This window comes from Cuculus canorus, chromosome 4, assembly GCF_017976375.1.
Source record: "Cuculus canorus isolate bCucCan1 chromosome 4, bCucCan1.pri, whole genome shotgun sequence".
NCBI classification, from domain to species: Eukaryota; Metazoa; Chordata; class Aves; order Cuculiformes; family Cuculidae; genus Cuculus; species Cuculus canorus.
This window is the reverse complement of record NC_071404.1, coordinates 8,518,102-8,543,988: the sequence shown is the minus strand read 5'-3', so window position 1 is coordinate 8,543,988 and position 25,887 is coordinate 8,518,102. Positions and strand designations below refer to the sequence as shown.

The 25,887-nt window shown below is 36.6% G+C and overlaps 1 protein-coding gene across 2 annotated transcripts in view; it reads right to left on the bottom strand.

Annotated features, from left to right (window-relative positions):
- Positions 1-25,887, bottom strand: part of UVSSA (UV stimulated scaffold protein A) — a 59,858-nt gene that overhangs the window by 24,789 nt on the left and 9,182 nt on the right. For both annotated transcript variants that reach the window (XM_009556024.2, XM_054065018.1), the window contains exons 5-7: positions 24,899-25,008; positions 24,167-24,295; positions 8,506-8,623 (exon numbers count right to left, since the gene is read on the bottom strand). In XM_009556024.2, coding sequence (XP_009554319.2) covers positions 8,506-8,623; positions 24,167-24,295; positions 24,899-25,008 — 357 coding nt within the window. The remainder of the gene's footprint in view (positions 1-8,505; positions 8,624-24,166; positions 24,296-24,898; positions 25,009-25,887) is intronic.

Below are 25,887 nucleotides of genomic sequence, written 5' to 3'. Positions count from 1 at the left end.
AACAAAATTAACTCAAAATATTCTGTTATAACCACACTTTAGAATCACTGGGATTTGGAAAAGTAAAGGTCTTTTTATGACAGAAAACATTCCAAAAATACCTTTTGGCATGAACAAGGTTAGCTGAGAAAAATATGTAATACTGTAATGTAGATTGCTTAGAGTGTATTTAGCATTAAAAACTGCCCTTCCTCACTTTTTAAAGCACAGTATCTTTCTGAAAAGTATTGTTTAAAGCAACAGTTTTGAGAGTGCTTGTATGTGTACTATTTACAAGCTGTCTCGAAGTCAGAAGGTAGCAGGTATGTATCTCTAACCATACCTTTTTTCCTCTTCAGAGAGGATATGTGCGTATGTATTAAAAATTCTCAGGAAACCCTAGTTTTATTGAGATTTTTCCTATGATGTTTATGAAAAGCCTGATTGCTTGTTCACGCACTGATTTTCTTTGTGGAGAGAGAGGAGGGGAACAGCAGAGACATGCAGTCAGCAACACACAGAAAAGGCAAGAGATAAATGGACAATGTGACATTTAGACAGATAAAATCACATCCCAAAGATCAATATAGGAATTCTTAAGAGCTACAAGAACAAAATATTTTCCCATTGATTTCTTACTTTAAACCATTAACAGAAAAATGGCTAAAGGTAAATATACTTCGACATCAGTAACACCACCTCTACTGTGGATCTTTTAACAAATATTTATTTATAAAATTAGTTTTTGCTAACAAGATCAAGACAAGAGTCGCCGTGCAGACATCCCTGGCTGAATGGCATTCAACGTCAGAATAGGGTTTTTTTGTTCCGTTTTTAAGACATAAATGGAATTAATTACACTTCTAAAAGTAAAATTCCTCTTAAGGATTCTGCTGTTCCATTTCGTTTAACACAAGTATGGTACCTGGGTTGAAACTGTTCCAATAGCAACTTTTAGAAAGAATCATAAAAATGCTCAAATCCTCTTTTTTTGTTTAAATTGACCAAATGGCACCTATTTGCCTGAAGCAATAAAGTAGCTCATGTTCGCAAGATAAATCGATAGAACGAAAGAGAGAGGCTGGGGTTTCAGCTGAAGTTAGGCTGCTGAATGCTGACATTATTGATTTTAGCTAGTTCAGCTGGCCTTGTAATTAAAATGTAAATTTGAGAAAGAGATTATGTCCTGACAGAAACGGTGGGATTAGGGGGAGATAAAAGCCCCTCAGTGAAAATTCAGAGAAAGTGCAAGCACAGTTTCCTCAGCTGTGTGGATTTAGACGACATCTAGCTACTTCAGATTCACTTAAGTTTGATTGAAAAAACAGGGATGGAATATAAACAAGCATTATGGACTTCCACTTTACTGAAAAAAAGATATTATAATTTCTGGTTCCCATTTGTCGAATCTTAGTCAACCCAAATGTAGGTGATTTATATTAGTACAGACACCCAAGACTGTCAGGAAAATCCAGCACAATACTTTCCACTGTGCTCTCAATGAAAAAACCTGTGCGTGTTTTACGCAGGAAGCACAAAAAACTTTACTGCTAAGTGAACAGGACTGTGCAAAGCTTACTTCCCATGGACTTGCAGACCAGAAGGTTCAAGTCTGGGGCACTGCTTCCGAGCAGCTTCAGTGTTTTGGGATCAGTGCTGCTACACATCTCCATGCACACACGTGTGTGTGAACAACTTTAACACAGGTGATCATACGGTAGGAAGGTTTTGTTACCTCTGAAGGTTCTGCTACTCATACAGGATAAAGATTTGAATTATACGTCACCCCTGACAGAGGTCTGATCTTGATGAAGCCATCACAAACTAAAGGGATATTGCGTTGTTTGATTGTTTTATTTTTTTAATTTTGGATCAAATTTCATCTCTCTCCATCTAAAAAAGCAGGCTCATTTCTTGTTAGCATCACTTCATCTACACAGAACTCTTAAGATAAGGAGAAAATAAAAACATATGTTATGAACAAAACCTTCAAAATGTTCATACCTTGATAAGATATAATAAAATTCTTACCATCTATTTATTGTGACAGAAAATTTCCTCTTAAATTTCATAGACAGTCTTGTCTCTTAGCTTTGAACACCACTAAACAAATTTGTGTCTGCAGCTGCTTGCGGAGAATACCAAAACACAGAAATATTGCTGAATATTTCGCATATTCTCACAGCACACGCAAGCTGTGTGTCCACCAAGAGCAACTTATCACATATTAATATTTCTGTGTAAATCACACCACTTTTTAAAAAGTTGTCAAGTGGCCTTTTATAATCAGAGATCTTAAACAACCAAAAGATGCTCCCGGCACCTTTGAATGCAGCGATGCTCATTTAAATTTATCTAAAATTTTGGAATTCTACTTTGGAAATTCAAATTAAAGAGAAAAAGATAACTGTACTAGTTAACAAGAGTTCATTAACATTACATAAATACTTTGCTCTGATTACTGGAATTACAGAATGTGTTCATTTGTTATAATGTTAATTCTTATTAATTTACTTTGTTTATTGTTGTTTTACAATCCTAGCTAAGAATTAGAATAAATCAAGAAAGAGTTTAGATTAAACCTTTCTACACCTTCCACCCTGATCTTTTAAACGTCTTGCTTATGAATTTGCAGCTCCTGGCCATTGCACAGTTCCTATGAGGCACACCAGCACTATAAACCACTCGGAAGCATAATCAGCATCCTGTGCCATGACTATTAATTTCTAAGAACTCTATTAGGAATCAAATATATCCCATGTCCTGTCAGATTTTCTGGGAACCTTATTTACATAGAAGAACCTTGCCTGAGAGTGAGGAAGGGTTTACATGATCAACTGATTAGGATGCCTCAGAAGAAATATCTACAATCAACAATTCTGCGTGGATGTAGAAGTATTTTACTGGAAGCCTTAATAATGTTTTTAGTAAATATGTAAAGTTATCTTCATTCCAAACATTGCATTGTAACAAGTTTTATTCAGTTATTGTCCTAAGTGCAGTTAGACTATGTGTTTGTCCATACATAGATACATTAAAAACTTACTCTATAATGAGGCAATCTCATTTGTAAAGTTATAGTTACAGACTTAAAACGTTTTATATGCTAAGAGTAATTAAGACCACATGACACATATTTGATTATAGCAGACTGGGGTCCTAACTTCATGCTGAATGTCTTATCTATAAACCTACAGCAAATCAATGTGGGCTATTTCAATCATATAACAACTATGGTTTTTTTTAAAAGATTTATAGTGATATTAATAGAAATCACATTCTAAATACTAGACTCTTGTCTAGGGAGAGACACACAACTGTTTGTTAATTGCATTTTCTAAATTATAGAAAAAGGAACCCAAATTTCACAGGGCAGTGAAAGGTAAGTAGGTAATTCTGCCTGTCCTTCCCCCTGCAAAACTGGTATTTTTTCTTCCCCTTAAAAAAACCCCAGTGATATCCACCAGCCCTTATTTAGCCCAGACAGTGAAAGTCTAAGCCTTAAATTCAGTTCCTGAGAACACAGTGCGACTCTAAGCCTTAAATTCAGTTCCTGATAACTCTGCCTCATCTCTCCAAAGTCCACAAGTTTGGTTTTGCTGTGGTCTCCACTGAGCTCTTTCTCAATGTCAAAACCATTCCTCATGTTCTTCACATGCAGGAAGAATTCCCTCAGGGAGTTCCTGAGGTAGGGAGACCAGACAATGCAAACCAGACTAAAAAGTGATTAACCTTTTACAGCAGAACCCAGACAAACTGAAATAACTGCAGTAAGGAAAAAGCTTTGCATACACACATAATGTCTATTTAGCCAGCACGTGTGTTTAGCAATTCAACAGTCAGTAGAACCTCGACAACTTCACTCCCAAACAATTATGTCATCAAAACCATTTTTGTTTTCATTATAACTAAGGCAGGGTACAATGATTTGGTTAAACATGATGTACATTTTTATGGCCTGTAGCTGATTAAAGCACTTGGCCAGACTGCTCTTCAGACATACGTCTCGCCCCAAATAAACCCACCTCACATTCTCAATTAAATATAGCTACCTGCTATCCACAGAACCCGCTGTACTGATCCCACTGATGTGTTCTCTAATTTGCATTTAGTCATCCTTGATTCAAGTCTACTTCATGATCATTGCCACGATAATCAATCTCCCTCCTGCAGACTTAATCAACACCTAACAATTAAAAGCTATTATAAAATTGCTTTCAGTATGTTTATCAAGTATGACTACCACTGGGAAGTCTAATCAATCCTAATAACAGAAAACTAAACAAGATTTCCTAGAAGAATAGTAAGTTCCAAAACCAAATCTTTGAGCATTTCAGAGATGTTTAGATATTGTAGATTAGGGATGTAAACTCAGCACTTGGGATTTCTGTGTTTTCCCCATGATTTCCAGTAGATTTTCATGCGTACTATTAAAAAAACAACCCCACAGAATAGAGGAAAACCTAACTGTAAAATCAACAGTTAATCATTCTGTATTAATTAAATCTGATAGATGCTTCTGTGGAGAAAAAAAAGACCAGTATGAAAGCCATCATTTCTTTACAGGTCAAAATAAGTAGTTTCCATTTTGCCTTATCAACACTTGCATACACACTATTTTTGCCACGTTCAGCTTTAAATCTGTTATATAAAACAGCAAAACAGTCTTCTTATGGGAGAAATTTCATTTTGATGACATTACTATTGTGCACAGTAACTAAAAACACTGTTTTCCTACTTCCTACATAAAACTGAAAGAGATAAAATAGAGCTAAGAAACAGTAAGCACAGTGAAGCTACACATTCAAAAGTATATGCATTTAAAAGTATTTAGAAAATCTGTTCTATAGGGAATAAAAGAATCAGATTCCAATAAATCAGTAATTATTTTTCCCCTTTTTTTATACCCATAATTTTGATTTTATTATCACAGAATTATAGAATTGTTTGGTTGAAAAAGACCTTAGAAATCATCTAGTCCAACTGCATTTGTCCACTACTAAATCATATCTCTGGATATTCTATTATATTCTACGTTTCTGAGGCCGTTGTGCTTTTAATCATTGTTTCCCCTGCATATCTTGATGGAGATCAGTCAAGAGAATAAAACTTTTAAAAACAACATGCATGGAAATCTGCTGCTTAGGTACAGACTAGAGTGTACCTGGTCAATACAAATAGGTGCAATTTTCTGAATAAATGCCCCAAAATGCATGACTTCTACTGCTTCCAATCTGAAAATTCAATCATGCATTATTTTATGCAGTACTTTATTATTTCTAATAGAGGCTTTTTAACATTCAGAGAAAATGCAAAAGCTATAAAACTCCCACACCTTTAATGAATGGTGTAATAGAAAGTTTATTCATGTTTCTAAAATGCTCAGTGAGAGCTGCACTAGAATAGCGTCTGTGGTCTGATGCATTCCTAATTCTATGTAAAAAAACAGTGGTGACTTCTCTGCTAAAAATAGTCTGGTTTTGCACACCTTATTTGTTCAATTTGGGTATAAGCCTTCTTTCCCATGTTGCTATGACATTTCATACTGAAAAAAAAAAAATAAAGCTACTTAACACACAGAAGAGGCACAACCCAGACACCATCAGATTAGGAAAGGCAGTGTGGGGACATCTAACCCGCAAAGGCACATCACTCTGTGATCGGAAGAGGAAAGAATTTCTGAAACGGATAGAACTAACCCTTGGGATTTCAGAACTGCAGCTTTGATCTTGATATGAAAGAAATCCCAAGCAGGCTTTAAGATGCAATGTGAACCACTGAAGCAGCTATCAGGGACCTAAAAGCATTTTGGCTTAAGGCTCAAACACGACAGAAACAATCTGTTTTCCCAGATTGGAAATAATGGTTTGTATTCTTGACTGCATAGTCATTTCTCATATAATTTTGGATAAGGATGAAACTTGATAACCAGTAGGCTGCTTCCATGCTAATATTCCAAGTCAGACAGCTTCTGCATGTCACCAGTTGTAAACAGCAATAGCACTTCCCGGTACCTCAGAGTACTATTGCACAAGTTCATGAATGCATGCGCTGAGACACAGGCACGAATTGTGAATTGAGAAAACGTATTAGCAGATCACAGTGGCTGGAGGTGGATGCTATGAACTAGATTCAAGAGTTCTTCCTTTTTTACCTGGAAAAGCATGTGTCTCAAACTGGATCATTTACCATAGGGTTCAGAGCTCAGCTGCCTGCCTTGCCAAGGCTGCCAAGGAATCTCTTTCCCAGGTGTCAGTACTAAATTCTGTCTATGGGACAAGAACGATGTCAGAAGCTGCACAGTTCCCTTTCTTTATCCACCATAAGGCTTTAAGCTGATGCAACTGACATTACCAGCAAAAGCTGGAATGTAGGAAATCTCAAGTGGAAGCAAGACTTTATCTCTCTCTAAAGCTTTCTTTTAAGTGAATAATGCCTCTGTTTTTCAGGAGTTAGCAGTACTAGCCATATGGGGGTAATAGGCAGAAGCAACACTGGTGCAGAGTGCTGAGAACCAGAGGAACTCTAGGAAAATTGTATTTACAGTGCTGTTTCATTTTCAGCCCGGTATTGCTCTTTAGCAACACAATGCATTTAAAATGGCTCTGTGGTACCACAGGATGGCTGGTCTCTTGTCTACAGCAGACATCAGGTGCAAGTGTAAATAAGGATTATACAAATGGGAGGTCGTTAAAAGTCTGGTAATGCTAATTTGGCATGACACCCCTAATGGGTTATATCTTCACACTTCAGTTATCTAATCACCTAAATTCTTTTAACAAATTTACATTTCATCTTATACATGGAGCTTCAAATTGACTTGTTTAATTCTCCTTCCACCCAAACTGTACCCATGCTCAGTTCCTCTTATACATTAAATATCAACAATTTGGAGATCACCATCATCAACTGCATATACATACAGACAATACAACTGCACATCTATATATTTATGCATACAAAACTTCCCTTGTTTCTAAATATCTTTTCATTTTTCACGAACTTTTCAGGAGAAACACAATTACACGTATGCATCATCAGAAATAGCATCTCAACTTGAAATTTACCTTGTTGGTAGGATGCTTCCATTTCCATAAGAGAAGTGAAAGGAAATAAAGTGACTTTTAAACATCACGTTTCAATCCATTTCCAGAGCCATGTTTTACAACTCTGTTTTCCCGTTTAGCTGAGGAGCTGTTAACTTTTCCTGGTTTATAACAATACACTGAAAAAAAGCTTTAAACTGTTCACATCTCTACATAAAGCCAAGATCTTATTTTACATTGAAAGTTCAATGTTCCAGTTAGTACATCCCACTTGCAAAGACTTTCATTTTCTAAGATCGTAGTCCCCATGGACTAGGCAGGACTTAACACCTGGAGACGTCCTTGAGTTGACCCTTGCCACTACAGATTGTCATTACTGACCATCTTTCACTGTTTACAGCCAAATTTGATGGCAGAAGACAACAAAAAGTTCACTCGAGCCACATTATCTTGGGTTTACACAGGCACATCCCCCCATTTCAACAAAAAGAAAAATTTGGCTTATACAGTTAAGAGCTGCAGCCTGACTTTCATGAAGCAAACCGCAGATAAGTTAAAATAAGCACAAACAGGACTGAAAAACGCACAACACAGCACCAGTCTTACACAAATACTCATGGAGAAATGTAGGAGCAAGAAACTTAAGAGTGTCCAGGGTGTTTAACTTCTTTGTGATGGCAGCTACCCCCTTTTGTACAACGTACTGAAATCTTCTGAATCTTAAAATACACAGTGCTACACAGAGGTAAAGCTGCAGACGCTTAATAAGGCAGATGTACAAAGGACAAGGACTAACACACTGAAATTTAATTATTTAAGATGAATCCAGTAACTCCCCTCCCGATTTCATAAAAATAAATTGTAAGTATATCTTTATTTAAAAAGAATCTCTTTAGAATGCATTAAAAGAAGGCAAGATTATATTTAGTGATCTGGTACGCGATCAGTGGCTACAATTCTGCACTTGAAAGCAGAGCTCCATTTAACATCTTGTGATAGCAACTCAAACACAAAACCCCCCTTCTTTCTGAGCTGCAAGTTGGCCACTCTATGGGAGGAAATGGCCGTGGATCTCCACTTGCTATTAATGCAGGCAATAGCACAAAACCTTATCCCATCTCACCAGACTGTTACCAGTATTTCTAATATTCAGGCTCATTTACAGCTTTCCTTTGCAATCCCTTCACTCCCAGTATGCGTTTAGCACACTTACAAGCATACACAGTGCTGCTTCCAGATCTAAACTACATCAGAACATGATGGAATGAAATAAGCTCCTCGTCTCCATTGCTCTTGCTCCTAGAAAGTATTTGTTTATCTAGCGCCAATCGCTGCTCCCGTATCTATGTAATGACTTCCTCATCGCAGTCAGAGATTACCCACACCGCTGATCACTTTATTACTTCAGAATGGCTGTTTATTTACTTTAGTGCAGCAGCAACATGCAGGGATAAAGCTTGTCACAGCTGGGCAAACTCACCATATTCTTTACGCAGGTGGTCTGGAATGTAGGGCTCATAACCTTCCTTCTCCGGGACCTCCACAAATTCGTCTTCATCTTCATCGTCATCATCATCGTCATCACCAGAGGCTTTCATCTACAAAGATACTTTTGTTGTTTTGTTTTTTTTTTTTAATGTGAAGACTGCTTTTCATTTCCCTATGAACTGAAAATATTTTGCAGACATCTTGATAGCCCTGCTAAGACAGCTCTATGTCAAAAGTATTTCCCTAATTATGTATTTAATCTTTATCTAAGATTAGGCCTTTGCTTAACATTTTATCTCTAAAGCCATACTCTATCCTAAGGGCTTCTTTAAAGCCCCTTTTATCCATTAGAATGCATGCAGTTGCTGAAGTCTGAGAAAGTGTGAAGCTATAAAATAAGACAAAAAAAATCTTAAAATAACATCATGATTTTTAATTAGTGAGCAAATTACAGCTTTATCTCTTTTCCTTTGTTTGATTTTACTCATTTGGCTGCATCCAAATAGTCTGTGGCACGTTAGGCAGTATCACAAATTGTTCAAAAGCTCAAAAACAGAACAGGCAAACAGGAGAGGAAGCTGATGGACTGGCAATCTAATATTAACCAAAGAAAGAATATTCCTATCTGTATACTACTGTGTTTCTTCACAACCACATTAAAAACAATCTGGTACATTTATTTATTAACTAATTTGGTGCACCTTTACCATTCAGACCACTGGATAGCACAAGTTACTACTACAGTCCCAACAAAATGGGATTTTTAAAATGGGCACTTGGGCTATATTGCAGTCTGAAATCAAATACCTATGACTAGCTGAAAAATAAAAATGGAGCTCCTATCGAGTAACCAGGGTAATTAATTCACATAAGTGGCTTCTTAGATACCACTGCAGCTAGCTACTACTCTATGTGCCAGCAAGACTCTACAATCTTTTTCTAAGCTTTTTCCATACCTGAAAATCAATGTTTCCTCCATATTACACATAGAATCATAGAATTATTAGATTCCAAAAGACCTTTGAGATCATCAACTGCAACTGTACTTGTGTACTACCAAATCATGTCCCCAAGGACATCATCTACCTGCTTTTTAAACACCTCCAGGGATGGTGACTCAACCACCTCCCTGGGCAGCTGTTCCAGTGCTTGAGAACCCTTTCTGTGAAGAAATTTTTCCTTATGTCCAATCTAAATTTCCCCCAACGCAGCTTGACACCATTCCCTCTTGTTCTATCTTTTAGCTACACATATAAAAGAATCCATGCACCTCAGACATGGTCTGCACTATCAGAACTTTAAAACAGCAAATACCAACTACCTTGAAAAGGCAGCAATGATGGATTTCCTTTGCCCACCTTATGAGTCACCCAGTTCTTAACAACAACAACATAATTAGCACATTATTCCACGTTCACCATGCACTTTCAGAAGTCTAGGAAATAATAAGGGGTACCCACTAAAACCAACTTTACCAGAAGCTATCACTGTTTTCAGCTTCACTGCAGCAAGCCAAAGCAATAGATAAGGAATGGCATCATTTTTACCATTTTCAGCCGTGTTCGTTACTTCTCTCATACTGCACCTGACTTATGTTGATATTCACATAAACTACTCATTGTTACAAGCACTGGAGGATACTGCAGGTTTTGCCTGCAGCAGAATTTTCCCAATTTAATTCACTACTCTAATCTCATGTCACAGCTGCACAGCTGAGTTCCTTTAAATCATACATATACTCTGAAGCCAAAAACCTAGAAACCAATCTTGGTTTACTGAATGCAGCCAAAAATTAAAAATAAATAATAAATACATTTTTAAAAATCAGCAATTCTTTTTGGTCAGTATTATTTGTAAGCTGAATGGAACTAATTTCTAATAAAGAAGAATAATTGATATTAATACACATATTGACACAGTATAACATATAATGAATGGATGGATGGTGCAAGTCAGAAGTACAATTCTTCCCTTTGTTTAAAAAAATGACTTTGATTTAAGAAAGCTGCAGTTCCAGTGGGGAAAAAAGAAAAAGAAAAGAAAAAACCCACATTTACTGTTGTGAAGAACAGAGCAGATTCACCACTATTCACCACTGCATTCTTACCAGAGGATATCTGGTAAGAATCTGGTAATTAGTCTTCATTTTGAAATAAAGTCCCAGTATAATCATGTTTGAAAGTATCCTACTGCCAAAGAGAGCCAACAACTACTGTGTAGTCTCTTCAAGCCCAGTTATCACTGCCTTGAGACCTGTCAACCTTCAGCCCTGCTGGAGAATCCTGCACGCTCGTTTACTTTTTGTTTCCCACTACAATCATTTTTCCTCACCTAAAAAAAGGTCAGGCCCTACCTGGCAAAGCCAAGACAGATGTAGGCTGAACCTGACCTCGGCAGCAGAAACCAAAACAGAGTTCTAATGCAAAGAAAGGGTCAAATATTCTACCCCTAATCGCAAACTCGCAGAGGCAGTAGACATGAAAGAAGAACATCTGTGTTAAACCACAACTTTTAGAAGACCTTCCAGATGGCCTTTCAGAAAGAAAAACATCATCAGGTTTTATACTCTGCACAAACAGAAGGCGGCTGGAGAAAGAAGTTTGTTTGTATTTTGGCTTCAAAATTCTGCCGGTATTGTCAGACCTTTTTTATCTGTTAAAGGCAATTTAATTAAGTCCAGAAGTAACTCCTATTTCTCCATTTAGAAACAAGGCAACATCATGTTTTCCATATTCAGGTTCCATTTCTCCTTTACCTATTAAAAAAGATTTCACCAAGCTAAAACTTGTCATGGATGATCTCAGTCTACAGCTTTGCGCCACAAGGTAAAAGCTGGCTAACTTTCACATTATAAAACAGGGAAAGTAAATTCAGTTTTCACTCAGAAGTGGTCTGTAAACAAACAACAACAGGTTTAAGAAATTGAGATGTAATGTCAAAGTATTAAGAAAACTCAGTTGAGACTGATCATATATCTTAAATCACCAGATTATACCTAAAATATCAGTCAGCGTAATACAAGTACTCACGTGCATGGCACAGCTGAGAGGAATAAAAAGAATTCAGAAGAGTACTATCTTGAATTGAAATTTCTCCTAATTTGTTCACATGCCACTGGGGGTGTGCACCTCTCTGTAAATTAATTTACTAAAATTCAGTGGGCTTCACTATTCCTAAACTTGAAAACTGTGTTGGAAGCAACTTTGCTGCATTATCTGTATGGCCTAAAACTTTAAAGCATGTGAAAAGCCTGATGGAGAAAAAACATAATCAGATGCAAATTCACTTTGTTTAGGTACAATCCATGAACTGTGCATTCAAGTACTATAGAAAACATTAATCATAGGAAACTGTAAGTTTTGTTATCAGTCTAACACTAATCAAAAGGGAAACCTGTCACTACCGCTGACCTGTGAAACGTCCCAATTATACTCTTCAGAAATGACAGGAGCACTTAACTTCCTCACTGAGTAAATGATGACGATCAATCAAGTTTGAATAACAATGAGCCACGGAGCTGAAAATTATTTTTTGTATAGAATCTAGCCAGGAATTTATGAAAGGTGAAAAGCAACCCAAGGTTTTAGGGGCATTATGGCTTTCAGCTAGTGCAGCGCATATCAAACACTAAACAGAATTTATGTGTTTTAATTTTCTAAAAGGTAGATGTGGACTTGGTGCTACAATGCATAACATATAATGCCAGATTTTAAATATGGGTGTCATTTTCATAAAATATTATGCTTATTGTTCACACCCTTGAATTTCCCTAGGGTCTTCTATTAAATTTAGATTTCCTGATAAAAAAATTAACTGCTGAGCTAACTGTAAGGAATTAAGCCCTCTTTTCCCTCCAAACAGACATAAAGTCCTTATTTTTAGATATTTTTTAACAAGATAATTTTAAAATATTAAAGTAAAAAGATAAATAAGTTATCACTGAAGGAAATTTAAAAACTTGCATGGTAGTAGTGGGTAGTTATGCCTCAATTTACTTAATTGCAATGGTACTTCATCAGAACCATCCCATGTATGCCATGGGATGTGCTCCATTCCCTTTCTACAGAAAGGAGGAGAGCTCATGAGCTATATTATTAGTCAAAAAGTATAGTTTTTTTTAATTCCACTTCTCAAACATGAAGAGCGCTCCAAGAGCGCTACAGATGCACATGAGAGTTCAACCACCTATTATCTACTCTTCCACTATAGGTAAACTTTGTCAGCCAATTAAAAAAAAATTTAAAAAAAATTCAACAATCCACAGTTAAATCAGAAGCAAAAAATATTTAAGACAACATTTTGAGTGGCAGAATCGGTAAATTATAATACTTTAGGAATGAATGGTTAGGTATTTGGAAATGAGAAAAACAAGATTATGATAAAAACAAGCAATATGCCATTTCTAATGTGTAGTAATCTATAAGCTCAAGCGATAAATACTACAACGTAAAGCTTTTCTTCCAATATACAGAATTAAACACCTATAAGTAACCAACCACACAATCACTTGCTTCTCAATAACTTGTCAATGAACACGGGGAAAAAAGGTCCTGTTCCCAAATCCATTTTATTTATCAGGTGATATGAGGAAAGCCACTAACAAACAGAGTTCAGCAGTCTCAGCAACGATGGAGGGTGAACTACCTTCTCTCTGTCACTAGCACATGGTCTATTTGATGGGAGACAAGATCAGAGGCTACTTGCACCACCACTGCTCCTCAAGCTGCATGGAGAAATGAAGTTTTTCCACTCAATGTTATTCTGCTCTATAATGCTGACATTTATTCCTTTATTCGTTTATCTAAATGAACTGTGCTTTTCCAAAACTATGTTGGGATTCTTTTAAATCCAGCAGTACTACTGACTTGTTATCTGACTGTGAGAGGAAACAGGATTTATCTAGACAATGTCCAGATTTTGGGGCTGAATTTATTTGTATATGAGAATACAGTCAAAAAAACAAAAGGACAGGAAATACATATGCATTAGTTTCATTGTAAACAGAGTTAGAACCTCTCCTAAGTTCTCCTAATTTTCATTAAAAACTTAAAATAGTGCTGATTTTTCCTGCTTGACAAGTTCAACCAAACCATTTGCTCCCTAATCATTAAAAAAAACTTGAGAAAGCAGATGTTTCTTACACTGCACCTTATTAAAATACTGAAAACAAACATTGGACGCTGGTAGAAATGCAATTCTATCTTTTACTTCAGAGTCAACACTCCAAAAGCCTCCTTCTGTCAGTGTAGCACAGTGCAATCATAGCTCCAGTTAAATGTCTTGCTCATCCGTCCCAACTGGTAATAAATGCAAAAAAAACCCAAAACCCTCCACCCACCACACAACACTTGGAAAGACATAAAGAAAAGCCTTTGGTCCTTTCCCCAGTTTTACACAAATTGATTGCTACATTCTGTTAAGAGGATTTTAAAATCTGAGCCTCTCCAGTCATAATTAAGGCAAGCAATAAAATGACTGAAATACACAATGCAGTCAGTTTGCAGGATTGGATGTACAGCATTTACTAATTATTTCAGTAAAAGAAGGAAGAGAAAAGATAGCACATGAAGAAGTCGTATCTACTTACTAAAACACCACTCACAAACTACAGCTGGGACCATTAAATAAATTTTGCATGGTCTAATTAACTTGGTTTGCAATCTCAATTACTTTTCGCCCAAGAAATCACTTTTGTTCAGTTTTATGCGTGTCTGTTTCCCTTTTTTTTAAAAAAAAAAAAATGATGTAAGGCATCCTCAGACAAGTGAACTCTAAACTTCATTTGTCTTTCAGCAGGCTTGATGGCTATGCATTTAAAAACCCATTCTATCTTATAAACTAAAAATTAAATGTACTCAGCTGTGATGGTCGTCATTGCATCTGCTATTTATATGCTAATACCCTCACTGGAGGATCTTGCAAATTATTCCACCATGCCAATATCTCATGTGCATCTACTCAAAGCCAACTAAATATTTTTCTAGAGGCAGAAGATTTTGGTGAGGGAACCAGAATATTTATTGCCATTGAACCCAGTTAAAGGGGCAACCTTAAGCAAATACATTTTTTCATTCCATCACCATACAAAACAGGCTGCAGTCACTTAAATGAAATTTGGAGATATTCTATGTAAGCAAACATTGACTGGGTAAAAATTATTTCTTCAGTGCCAGTAATAGAAACTGAATAGTTGAACAGTGTATCCTACATGTAAGGACTTGTACAAGCTCATCTTTTTCTATTGTTTTATATTATCCAACACAGTAGGAAGAGGAAATAAATACTGACATTTTGACAGATCTCAGAACTGTACTTGACTTTTCCTGTGTGCAACAAAAGGGAAACACAAACTACTAAAAGAACTATATTTATAGGGAACTCCCACATACTCCCTCCCATCCGCTCTGTGATTTGAACACATTCAAACCTAGATGACTGCAAATTATGTGTGTGATCCAGGCAAATCTCATTTTATGTTTACCAATAACAGTATCGCCCTTCATCCTATTTGTAGTTGCTCAGCAGCACATAGGCTACTTGGCCAGTCTGACTTTTACTTATGAGCACACTTTTCACATTATTTCATGATTTCCAGAAATTACTAGAAATGTTAAAGGTTTCTAGCCCAATAGTCAGCCTAAGTACAATGCTGGAGAACCACCACACTTTGTTCCAGATTGCTTTAGCAGTATGAATACCCAATGGACCAATTTTTCTTTAAAGCAATGTAGAAGAGCCACAGCCCATGAGTATTGCCACAGGCTTGGAGAGGCAAGCTTGAGGTTTACTCAAGCCTTATGCCAAAGCCCTTTTCATTCCACCCAGTGATAAACAGAGCCTGGACACCTACATCGGAAGGTCAGCAGTAGCGAGATGCATTACACAACACCTGTATCACTCTGCGACTAGTTACTGCACCTCAGGTCCTCAGCGGGCACAAGGTCTCTCATAAGCTTAGGAGAGATTTTAATAAATATACTCAAAAAGACGGGTAGGTTTTAAGGCACAAGACACTTCAAAAAAACCTTGGAAGTTCAATGAATCACTGTTCAGATGAAATTAGTATGTCCAGTGTACCCAGTGGACTAGCATGTGCGTTCACAGTTTCATAGAAGACAGCAAAGTAAGACAGTCTGGAAAACTGGTGCATGTAACAAAACTATTCTCTCGGGAAGATACTGCAAAGCAAGTTTAGCACTTCTTTAGCAGTAACCACTCGAGACATATCCTCAGAAGTATTTTCATGCCTCACTACACAGGCTCCAACAATCCACCAAAATCAACAGTATTTGGTTGTATGAATATTCCTAAACCTTATGACCGTATGTTAGAAAACGTTCTCTTGACTAATCCTTCATTCAGGGGAGATGTAATAGTTTTACCTAAACTACTGAAGGTCTCCAATTCTAACTACGACTTTCATTTCCATGCATGCCAGAGAGCTAAAACAGGACTCTGCTACCTTTCATTATTAATGCTAATAAAAATCCCAAACATAAAAAAAAAAATTACTCCACAAAATTTATGCTGATCACCTGCATTTTGTATCTATATTTAATTTGTATCATCAAAAGTGACTGTAGTGTGTGTTAGTCCTTTAAATGTTTTCATGCAAAATTTCCGCAAAAATAAATGTTACTTCTTACTTTTAGAAGTACAGGAATGTACTTCTCCCATGCCAGTTTTTCATTCACACTGGGAGATGAACTAATCATATATCATTCCATCAATGTGAGTCCTCTGATTGAGTAAAGATTGACCTTCATAACTGGATCTCCATTACCTGAGTTTATTCAGTTAGTGAAGGGGACAGTCTCACAATCTGGGCTTAACGCTGCTACAGAAATCTTCTTCTCTGGATTAGGTTCCATTAGTTCATGTCCCTGCTGCAACAGAAGTTCTTATCACTGGTACAAAGGAGACAGCGGGAATCGTCAGGGAAGGAAATAGAGACAGGATTGGCCCTTTTGACTGCACCTTGCACTTAGATCATCTCTAAGTCAATCATAAAACTACCACCAAAATATATAAGCTGCTTCCCTCTTCAGCTCCCACAAACAGTACAACAGGAACCTGTACAAAACCCGTCTGCTACAAAATGGATTTGGTAACTATGCAACACACTAAGAAAGACACGGTAGATTTAATTTTTAATGTTTCAAGAACTGTAGAATAGGTTAAACCATTTTAACAACAGAAGAGGCAGGTGTAAAATAGTGTTGCGCAGATCACCTGTGCCTTGAAAACCAAACTTGTTTTCTTCTTAACTCATGTATAACAATCAGTAAGGAAACTGTAAAGAGCCTACCCAGTGTTTCATTGATCTTAACATAAAAGGAAAGGTTTGTAGGTTCAGTGCCTAAGGGGTGATGAAACCAGTAAAGCTACAAGCTAAGTGACCTGAAACCACATTTAAAGCCCATGCTCAGACAGGAATATACCCAGAGGAGAGTTCCTGAGATGTTTTCCATTCCTAAAAGCAGTAGGGAAACTCTCATTTTTGTCACTAACAAAGAAAGCAGATATATACCCACTGTAAAGGTTACTAGTGTTAACTCTGAACAGCCACTATACTTGAACTACTCCTCCATCCTTTTCAGACTAACCACTTTCCTCTATACAGTGTTCCCTGCACACCAGTCCAGACAACCTGTTTAAAGCTACTGTTTAAAGCCACAGTGAGATCCAGGACTGGCTATATCCATTTCTGAACCAAAAAGTTGTTTTATGATCTGATAACTCAAAGGTCAACCAAAGATACCTTTTTATTTCCCCCTCCAGAGAGATGTCTTTGGGTTTTCCAGCACTTATCAGCTATTCCAAGTTATCTATGAGATGATGAGCAGTATTCCAATGATCGCTTGGAATATCTTAGGCAATATTTTGAATTATTTAATTTCTTTATGATCCAGAGGCTTCCACATGCTAAATGCTAAATTTTAGAACTGAGGGGGGGAAAAAAAATCACATTACTTGTCATTTCCTTCATGAAACTTTAGGAAATGTGATTTTCATATGAAATGTGATTTTAGAAGATTCACAGTAGCACTCAATCGTTTGAAAAAAATCCTATTGCATTTGACAGATTACCACCTATCTGTCAGACCAGATAAAACTCATATTACTAAAACTCTGTATCCACCACCAATGTATATATGACCCTGTCTCATGATGTAGTCTGCACACACATAGACTGTAAAATCAGTAACTAAAATGCAGCTTACTTCAGTGATCACATTTATGAATGAATCTGAACTACACATCTGTTCAAAATTATTTCAGGTGCTGTATTTTTAACAGATAAATATGCACATCATTTAAATAAACCTGATTTGTTACAGGCAACAAGTCAACAAAATATCCCACACGACATACATAAACTTACATATATTCCTGGTTAGATAGGTTAGATATGAAGATATTTTCTTTACTATTACTGTGTTAACTATATTTAAATAAGAGAGTATGTGTTCCAAGCCTGAAAATTATGTCCTTTTCCATTTTTACAAATATACGTTTAGCAATGTGTCTTTACTGGACCTCACAAATACATCCAATTCATTTCAATACACTGTTCCCCCTTGTGAGGTAGGATGGATAAAAAGTAGGAAGCAAATTTACATCTGCTACCTATAGAGTACACACTGCTCAGTATTCATAGATGAATCAAGGGAGATGACCCTTCGGCCTGAAAAACTTAAATACTTAACATAAGGGTTAACTTGATGAGAGAGACATCCTACTTTATGTTACACTCTATTAGAAGAGCTCCAAATTGCATTTGTGCGACCTGCGAATCAGATAGGGATCAGAGGTCGTCACAGTGACAACTTTAAGAATTCATGGCTAGATCTGCATAACAAGATATTTTTAATAACCTTCTAAGAGCGGCAGGCTGCACAGACAGTGTAAAGCATAAAATATATCACAGCAATATTCAGCTCTAGAGAAGGAAAAAAAAAAACCATCACACCAGCTGATAAGACACTTAAACAGGAGAGAGCACTGTTTTGAGGGTTACTGTTACAGTGTTTTGTTTTATATCAGTCCTACATCCCGATAAGACTTAAAAAAACTGAAAGGCTCTTTTAGTTGAAAAGTGATACAAAAGAGACATTTCACAGATAGAAATAATTATCGTAGGATAGCTAAAAGGCAGAGGAAGGAAGAGGAAGCAGAAACACCTGTATGACTTATTTATATTTGTGTTTACTTTTAAAGTTACGGTTGACCTGACTTTTTTGATAAAATATTAGATAGACAAAAAAAATTATTTAAAATGTTGCTTTAGCTACTACCGTGACCACACAAACATTATTAAACTTGATTTATTCTGAACACATTACAAGCCAATGAAGTTAACAATCTGACAAAGGACATCTTTAGGTGTAGTGCTGATTTAAATATCAAATGTTCTGATGTTTGTCTTAAGTTTTAGGAAACATACTAACAATCAACATCAACTGCCTATTCAAATTTCAAAATTAAATGCTTCTGTTTTTTTCAAAGGGCATCTCTGTTAAGGGCTAGGGTTTTGTTTGTGTGCAATTTAAAAGCATCACCTGGGGAAAAGACTTTTTGTACAAGGACTTTTCTCTTGCTCCTTGGTCTCAGTGCATTTTAGCAGATGTGGGTTCAGGACTGGTGAGTGATCACTAAAGACAATTACTTACCCACCAGAAACAACTTTTCTAGAATGAAGAAAAGGAGAAAAAAAAAAAAAAAAAGGAGGATGAGAATCTAAGAAGCTGTTACAGAAAGCAAGACTGAATTCTCTATGGCTACAGAAAGAATCAGAAAGAAAACAATACAGCCCTTGCTTTTCATCTAAGGTTCAAGTGTGACTTTTTCTTTAAAGCAGGCACTAACCTGACTAAAAGAAAAACTTAAAAAAGAGCTGGTTATAAAGCTACAAAATGATTAGGTAGAAATCATTCATTAGCATTGATAAAATGCCAAGCTGTTGTTGAAGATATGGGGAAAAAAAAATCAGTAATAGTCTTGCAACCAAGTAATTGGAAGAGCTCTTGGCGTAATTTATTACACATTAATTTTTTAAATATTCAAATATTTAAGACTAAATTATGATCAGCAAACACTTAACTTTTAACATAATTTTTAACAATTTTCTGACATGACTCTTTCAGAAAAAATCTGACTTGTATTGCAGTAAGGTTTGGGGATCAGATCAGGTTCTGGTCAACACAAGGACAGCCTTCTCCAAATCTAATTATGAATGGCATTATTGAATTCAACCAGATGTTTCACATGGATAAAATTAAGCACACGAATAAATCAAGATCCAAGCGCACTCTTAGATTTGACAGAAGATAAGGTAAGGTGAAACAAAAAGTAATGAAGACACTTCATGAAAATCTATATATCCCTGGTTGTTAGTATAACTTGAAATTAAAAATCTCAAATGTAATAGGCCTGTTAAATGATCGCTCTGCTGACAGATAATTGAGCAGGATGTCTCTCACATCATATTGCCTACTAAGTTTTAGCCAGCTTGAGAAGTAAACCTTCTAAGGCTTCCCAAAAGTATTTATATGAGATAAGTACACTCTCCGTGTACGAAATACAGCTAATGAGCTACTTTTCTATTAATAATGTGAGAACTTCAAGTAGTATACAACAGATAATCGTTTATGGAAATGATGTAAGTGAAAGGTAGGGTGCATGATTTAAAATACAGTACAGATTTGTCCCTTCCTAACTATTAAAATTGCAAGACCATTCGCATCTAATCAGCTGCAAATCAGACACAGAAGAAGTGAAAAAATAACCATCTGGTAATTTAAGAAAAAGAAGAGGAAGATATTAACAAAAAACTATTTCTAACCAGGAAAATTATTTTTAAAGGAATATTTCAGCCATAAGCAAATGATTCCTACAAAAGAATTAAACCTCTGGAAACAAGAAATTCTGTTTAAACACGAATCTCAGCCAATAATTACAACTGTATTCCAGTAATAATTCATCTAAATGGAGTCAACAATTAACTCTGAGGGTCCCTGGTGTATTGCTGCTGTTTTAAGTTTATCTCGAAAAACAAACTGATGGCTGGCTTTGGATAAAGGCGGTGCAGAGAAGTGTTGAGCATGCAGTATGCACTCCCTCTACTGGGCATTAAACAGCATTCAGAGAAAGAAAGGGATATGTCCAAGCATCCATGTATCATGAAATAAAAGAAAGCCCTTTTACAGCTTCTGCCCTCTTCCCGTAGATTCAGCTAATACTCAGACTCACAGAAAAAAAATATTTTAAAACCTCTTGTTTATAGTCTCAAAATACCAGAAACAAACACCTGATTCATGGCTCAAACAAGCATTTAACTACAGCAAACGTTATTTGTGTAAGCACACGAAAACTCATTTGCCTTTGACAAAAAAGTCAGACTCTCACTGTTTGTCCACCTCCTACCCCTCTGGAAAGCAACAGCTCAGGAAGGACTGTGTTGATGACTTCTGATCTGCTGGGGGCACAGCAACAGCAAGAAGAGAGACACAGTCCAGGCAGCTGACATGTATTAACATTTATAAAGTCTTTTGCAAGGGACTTGTTTCTAGACAGACAATGTTTGTTGTTCTCTTCCTTCTCCGCACACGGCTCCCAAGAGGCAAGTGCAGACTGGTGCCATAGTCCACTTGTGTTGGCAGGGTTTCAGCGTTACATTAAAATGAAGATTGTCCTTATAATTAAGGTTTTCTGATGGTTTGAATTCTTTACCATCATGAAGAAAAGAAGAGGTGGTGATGTCTCATGTCTCTATAATCTAATTCAAGATAAAGTGTTTCACTGCATAAAGTTCTCTGCTTTCCTGCAAGTGACTTTGTATAAGAAGTTATGTAAAATACCGAAAGTTCTCCTGTAGTCTGCAAAGCAGCAGGGCTTTTACATTTTACAGTAAAGATAAAGGCAAAGAAACTTCAGAGAAAATATTTTGTGCTAATTTTCTAACATGCTTTAATTGCGAAGGATGCTGCCTTGGAGATTTGTGCTTCATGATCTAGAAAATGAAGCGAGAAACAATGGAGAGCATGGAGATAATCGGGAGGATTGCCAAAAGCAGCCACTTTCACATACAAATCAAACAATTTTTCTGTGAAGGCAAGCCAGGTAACCATCAACTTCAATTTACATTGCTGGTATATTCGTACTGAACCAAAGGATCAAGAGTTACCCCAATTATATATGCCTTACTTTCACCTCAGCTGTAACTGCTCAGGTAAAACAACATTACTAACAGTATGTGGGTGGCAATGGTAAAGGACTCGAGGTTCTTCCCTCTCTTAAACGGCAATTTAAATCTTGCAGGACTGAGCGGGGTCATAGATATCATAGTAACAAATCTCTTCAGTTTCACTGTACAGTCTCTCACTAAAACCTTCCCTGTACCACCTTTCTTGATCTTAGTTTGAGGGTAGGTAAAGCCTTTCCTCACGCTCATTGGACAGAACAAAAGCAAAGCACAGAACAGAGCAGGTGAAGAGGGAGGAAATTAAGGACCATGGAAGTACAGAGAATGAGCACAAATTAAAACCAGAAAGTCTGAGAAGGCTGGGCAAGCCTAAGTACCCAGCCAAGTTTCTAAGTCCCTATCATTCTGTTTTATATTTGCTGATAAAATAAAACCACTTTCTCCCAGAAGGTAAGGCTTTGCCTTTGGTGCAGGATCATAATTACACCTGAACCAAGCAAGTACACAAACAATTCACCTTCACATTCTCCAGATACATACCTCAGACTGCGGTCACTAATTGCCAAGAAAAGTGCTGCCATTTCCAAATGCAGAGATGTCACAAGCTGGACAATTCACACAGGACCTCCCACACTCAGACACTTTATTTACATGCTCTCTCTGCTCACTAAATGCTCCCCTTCATTTCTAGGTGTGCTCATCTCTACACACGTGCAGGTACAGCACTCACTACTCCATGTGCTTACAGATAACATCTGTAATGTGTGGAGTTTTGGTGGGACAGGATGGCTGTGAGACAGTGCTTTGAAGGACAGACTATGAGTACTTCTCTTGGATCTAAGAATATGGAAGAGAGCAAGACTTTGGCATAGCAAGAGCTATAGTTCCCATCTATAAGGATGTACAGACAGAAGCAACAATATAACACAAGCAGCAATGCTGAACTAAAGAGAAGGTGCATGCAGTGTTTCTTGGCTGACATGTAAATATTTGACAGACAGGGATTTAATAATCATGGTCTGAAAGATGCTGCTTATTTTGTTCTATCAGACTCTCACTTTACCATGTTTCTACGTTTCAATAAAGTCATTTGACACTGAAATAAAAGATAATTTATAGTTTCCTTCTGCACTACAAAGCTCTCTATGTTCACATTATACATTTAAAGTAACTCGGCACTAATACTACGAATAAACATTGTAATCAATATATGATTAAATTAATACTCTAGTCTGTGTTGCTTTATTTGAATGTATTCTTTGTGTATTTTGCATTTTCCTTTTTTTTTTTTTCTTCTAACAATGGAATTTATTAGCTTTCAAACCTTATACAGATAGCATTGATCAATCTCCAGAAGTGGTAACAATACCACTTTAAACACATACACATGCCAGTACACACACATGAAAATCAAGGCTTGAATGTCCTTTATATCTTGCAAGAAATATAGCAACCAATATTCCATGCAGAAGTGCAGCAAATGAAGCCCTGTCAAGCAAATGGCAGGAATGACAGCAGATGTCTGGATTCCTTCATAGCTGGTTGCATAAAGGTAGCACGCATATTTCACCACAGGAAAAAAACCACTGACAAGACAGTCCTTCAGTACTTTTCATTCAGAGTAGGAATTTTTGACTGGTGTGGTACATCAGTAGGTATTAAGGTGATGAACCAGATTAATCTTGATAAAGCTTCATTTGCCCAGAGAAAGCAAAGTCTACAACACTCAGTCATGGCTAAATGAGGCTATCACAATTTAGTCTGAGGTATAAAGTCCAGATCGTATTCTTACAATCCAGTCATAAACCAGACTTTACTCTGGACTCTGACGCAAACCACTTATTTTCGTGTCAAGCTATACTGTAATTTCATATGATCACAATGAACAGAAAGGAGTATTATGCAGCTCTGCTTTTTAGCTACATGAAAAAGCCATAGACTCCTTTTTGTAAAGTATTTGATCATTCAGGCTCTGTTTATTCACAGGTTTTAGCTATTTCACAAAAACTGTCTTTATTATATATATTTCGACACTATAGAACAATACTTGTAAGGTATGCTTAATCACATTATATGCTCACTAGAAAGAGTAAATGCTCCAAAGCAGAGACACGATTTTCCTGAATTGTGGGACACTAGCTTAGTTTAGTGATTAATACAGTGTGGACATGGTAACACACATGAACAAACTAAGAGTAAATAAAATCTGAACTTAACCACTTCCCCTTCATAAACAGTGCTGCCTTACATGGTTACCCTGGCATAGTATATCGGTGTTTAGTGCAACTTCCTTGTGTGAAGCTACAACCACCTGAATTAGTGTACTTACCAGTAACACTGGTGTTGAATAGTTTACCAGATTAGGGTTTTAGAGAAAGTGCATTTTTTGTATACCAGCTAAGCATTACTAATTGTCTCATCTAGTAAAGCAATAATTTAAGAAACTCACCACTTTTCTTTTTCTCTCTTTAAAGGAAATATTCATTTCCTTGTATTTCTTCATAGCAGTCTCCAATTTATTCTTGAGACCAATGGCACATCTTAGCCGATCATCATTTATTCCTGCTCTGGTAAATAACTGCAAAGCAAGAAATCAACATTCTTATTCTTCTTTCTAGACATCTGAGCCAAAGAACATTTTTTGTTTTCCTTCATAATTAATGAAACAACACTGTCATTTCTCTGTTTTACAAGTGACTATTAGTAAGGCCACTTCTTTTCCTATCTAGGATATAAACGCTAATTGCAGCTACTGAAGACAAACAAAGAATGAACAGCTGGTATAAACATCTCCTGAGGCCAAATTCCAAGCATGAGGCTCCTGAGCAGTAACATCAACTGACAGAAAGGAACACTGTTTTTCTGATATAGGCATGTCTGACAAAAATAAGCAGTGTTTTACTCTAACTCTTTGTGAAGAAGCTCCATTTTACTATATACTTTTCTTTAAGTATGACTGTAAGTAGCATACCTAAATGCTCAAAGCCATCAAACAAATCACGTAGCTCCTGTAGTCTCCTTCCATCCACCCCTACTGAGCAAGAAACTTTTTCTATTTGCACTAATGTTTCTTCAACCTTAATTTCCTTTCTGCTCGCACTCCCTTGGGATTTACTGTACCCTAGTCCTTCCTTCTCTGTCTTTTTATAAAAAAATGAAAAAAACCATCTTTTCATCCTACCTGAATCCAGGACTGCACAGAAGGCCAGAATTTATTTTTGAGGAGTTTGTGAGCATCCGTGACATTATTTATTATGGCAGCATTATCTTCGTTCTCATGCACTTGTATATCTACTCAAAACAGGGGAAAAAAAGACTTAGCGCACAATGGTTACAGTGTCTTCACTACAGGAGCTAACGAAGCTAAGTGGAAGAAGCAGACATGAACCCTTCTGAAATAGTTGATCCCTTCAGGAAAGTTACAAATGTCACAACGTTTCTCTGCTCAGTATTAATTATTCTACCATTATCGATACATTCAAAGAAATCGGAGGAAAAGCTGTCAGTTCAGTGATGACAGAAAGAGTTGTTAAGCCATTGCTACAAAGGAATTACCAAATAAACCACAAATAAGTGGTTTGTTACTATCTACATTACATCTTGTCCTAAGCTCAAGTCACTGGACTGGACCTTATTGTAGCAGTTTCTGCATATTCAACATGAAAAAACACATCTCTGCCCCAGTGGCAGTAGAGTCTTTGATTGTCAAAGAAGCCAAGAAGGTCACTACTCAAGTAAAAATGGTACTTCTCAGTTGTTACTCATTTATAAGCCCCGCAGATACATTTCCAGTTATGTTGTCTGCAAGCACAGATGTAGGTATCTGCCTCACTGAACGTTTGCACACAAAATTCTGTTAAGAACAGTATTTGTAAGAGACTTCATTTAGAATATTGAAACACAAAACATCCTAATTTTTCTAGAGGTAATTCATATTAGCAAAGTTACATAAAAAGAGGTATAAACATAATCCTTAAGACTTCCTAACAAAACTCTACTTATTGCTTCTTGCAAGCTGTCAGTAGCAAAGAAAAAAAAAGTTTAGGAAACAGCCAATCTTAAGATTTTTAAATGCTTAGCTTCTTATACCCCAGCTACAGAGAGAAAGGAAAGGTGAATGGTGAAACATATGGAAAATAAAACTATATACTATAAACAGACTGAAGGGGT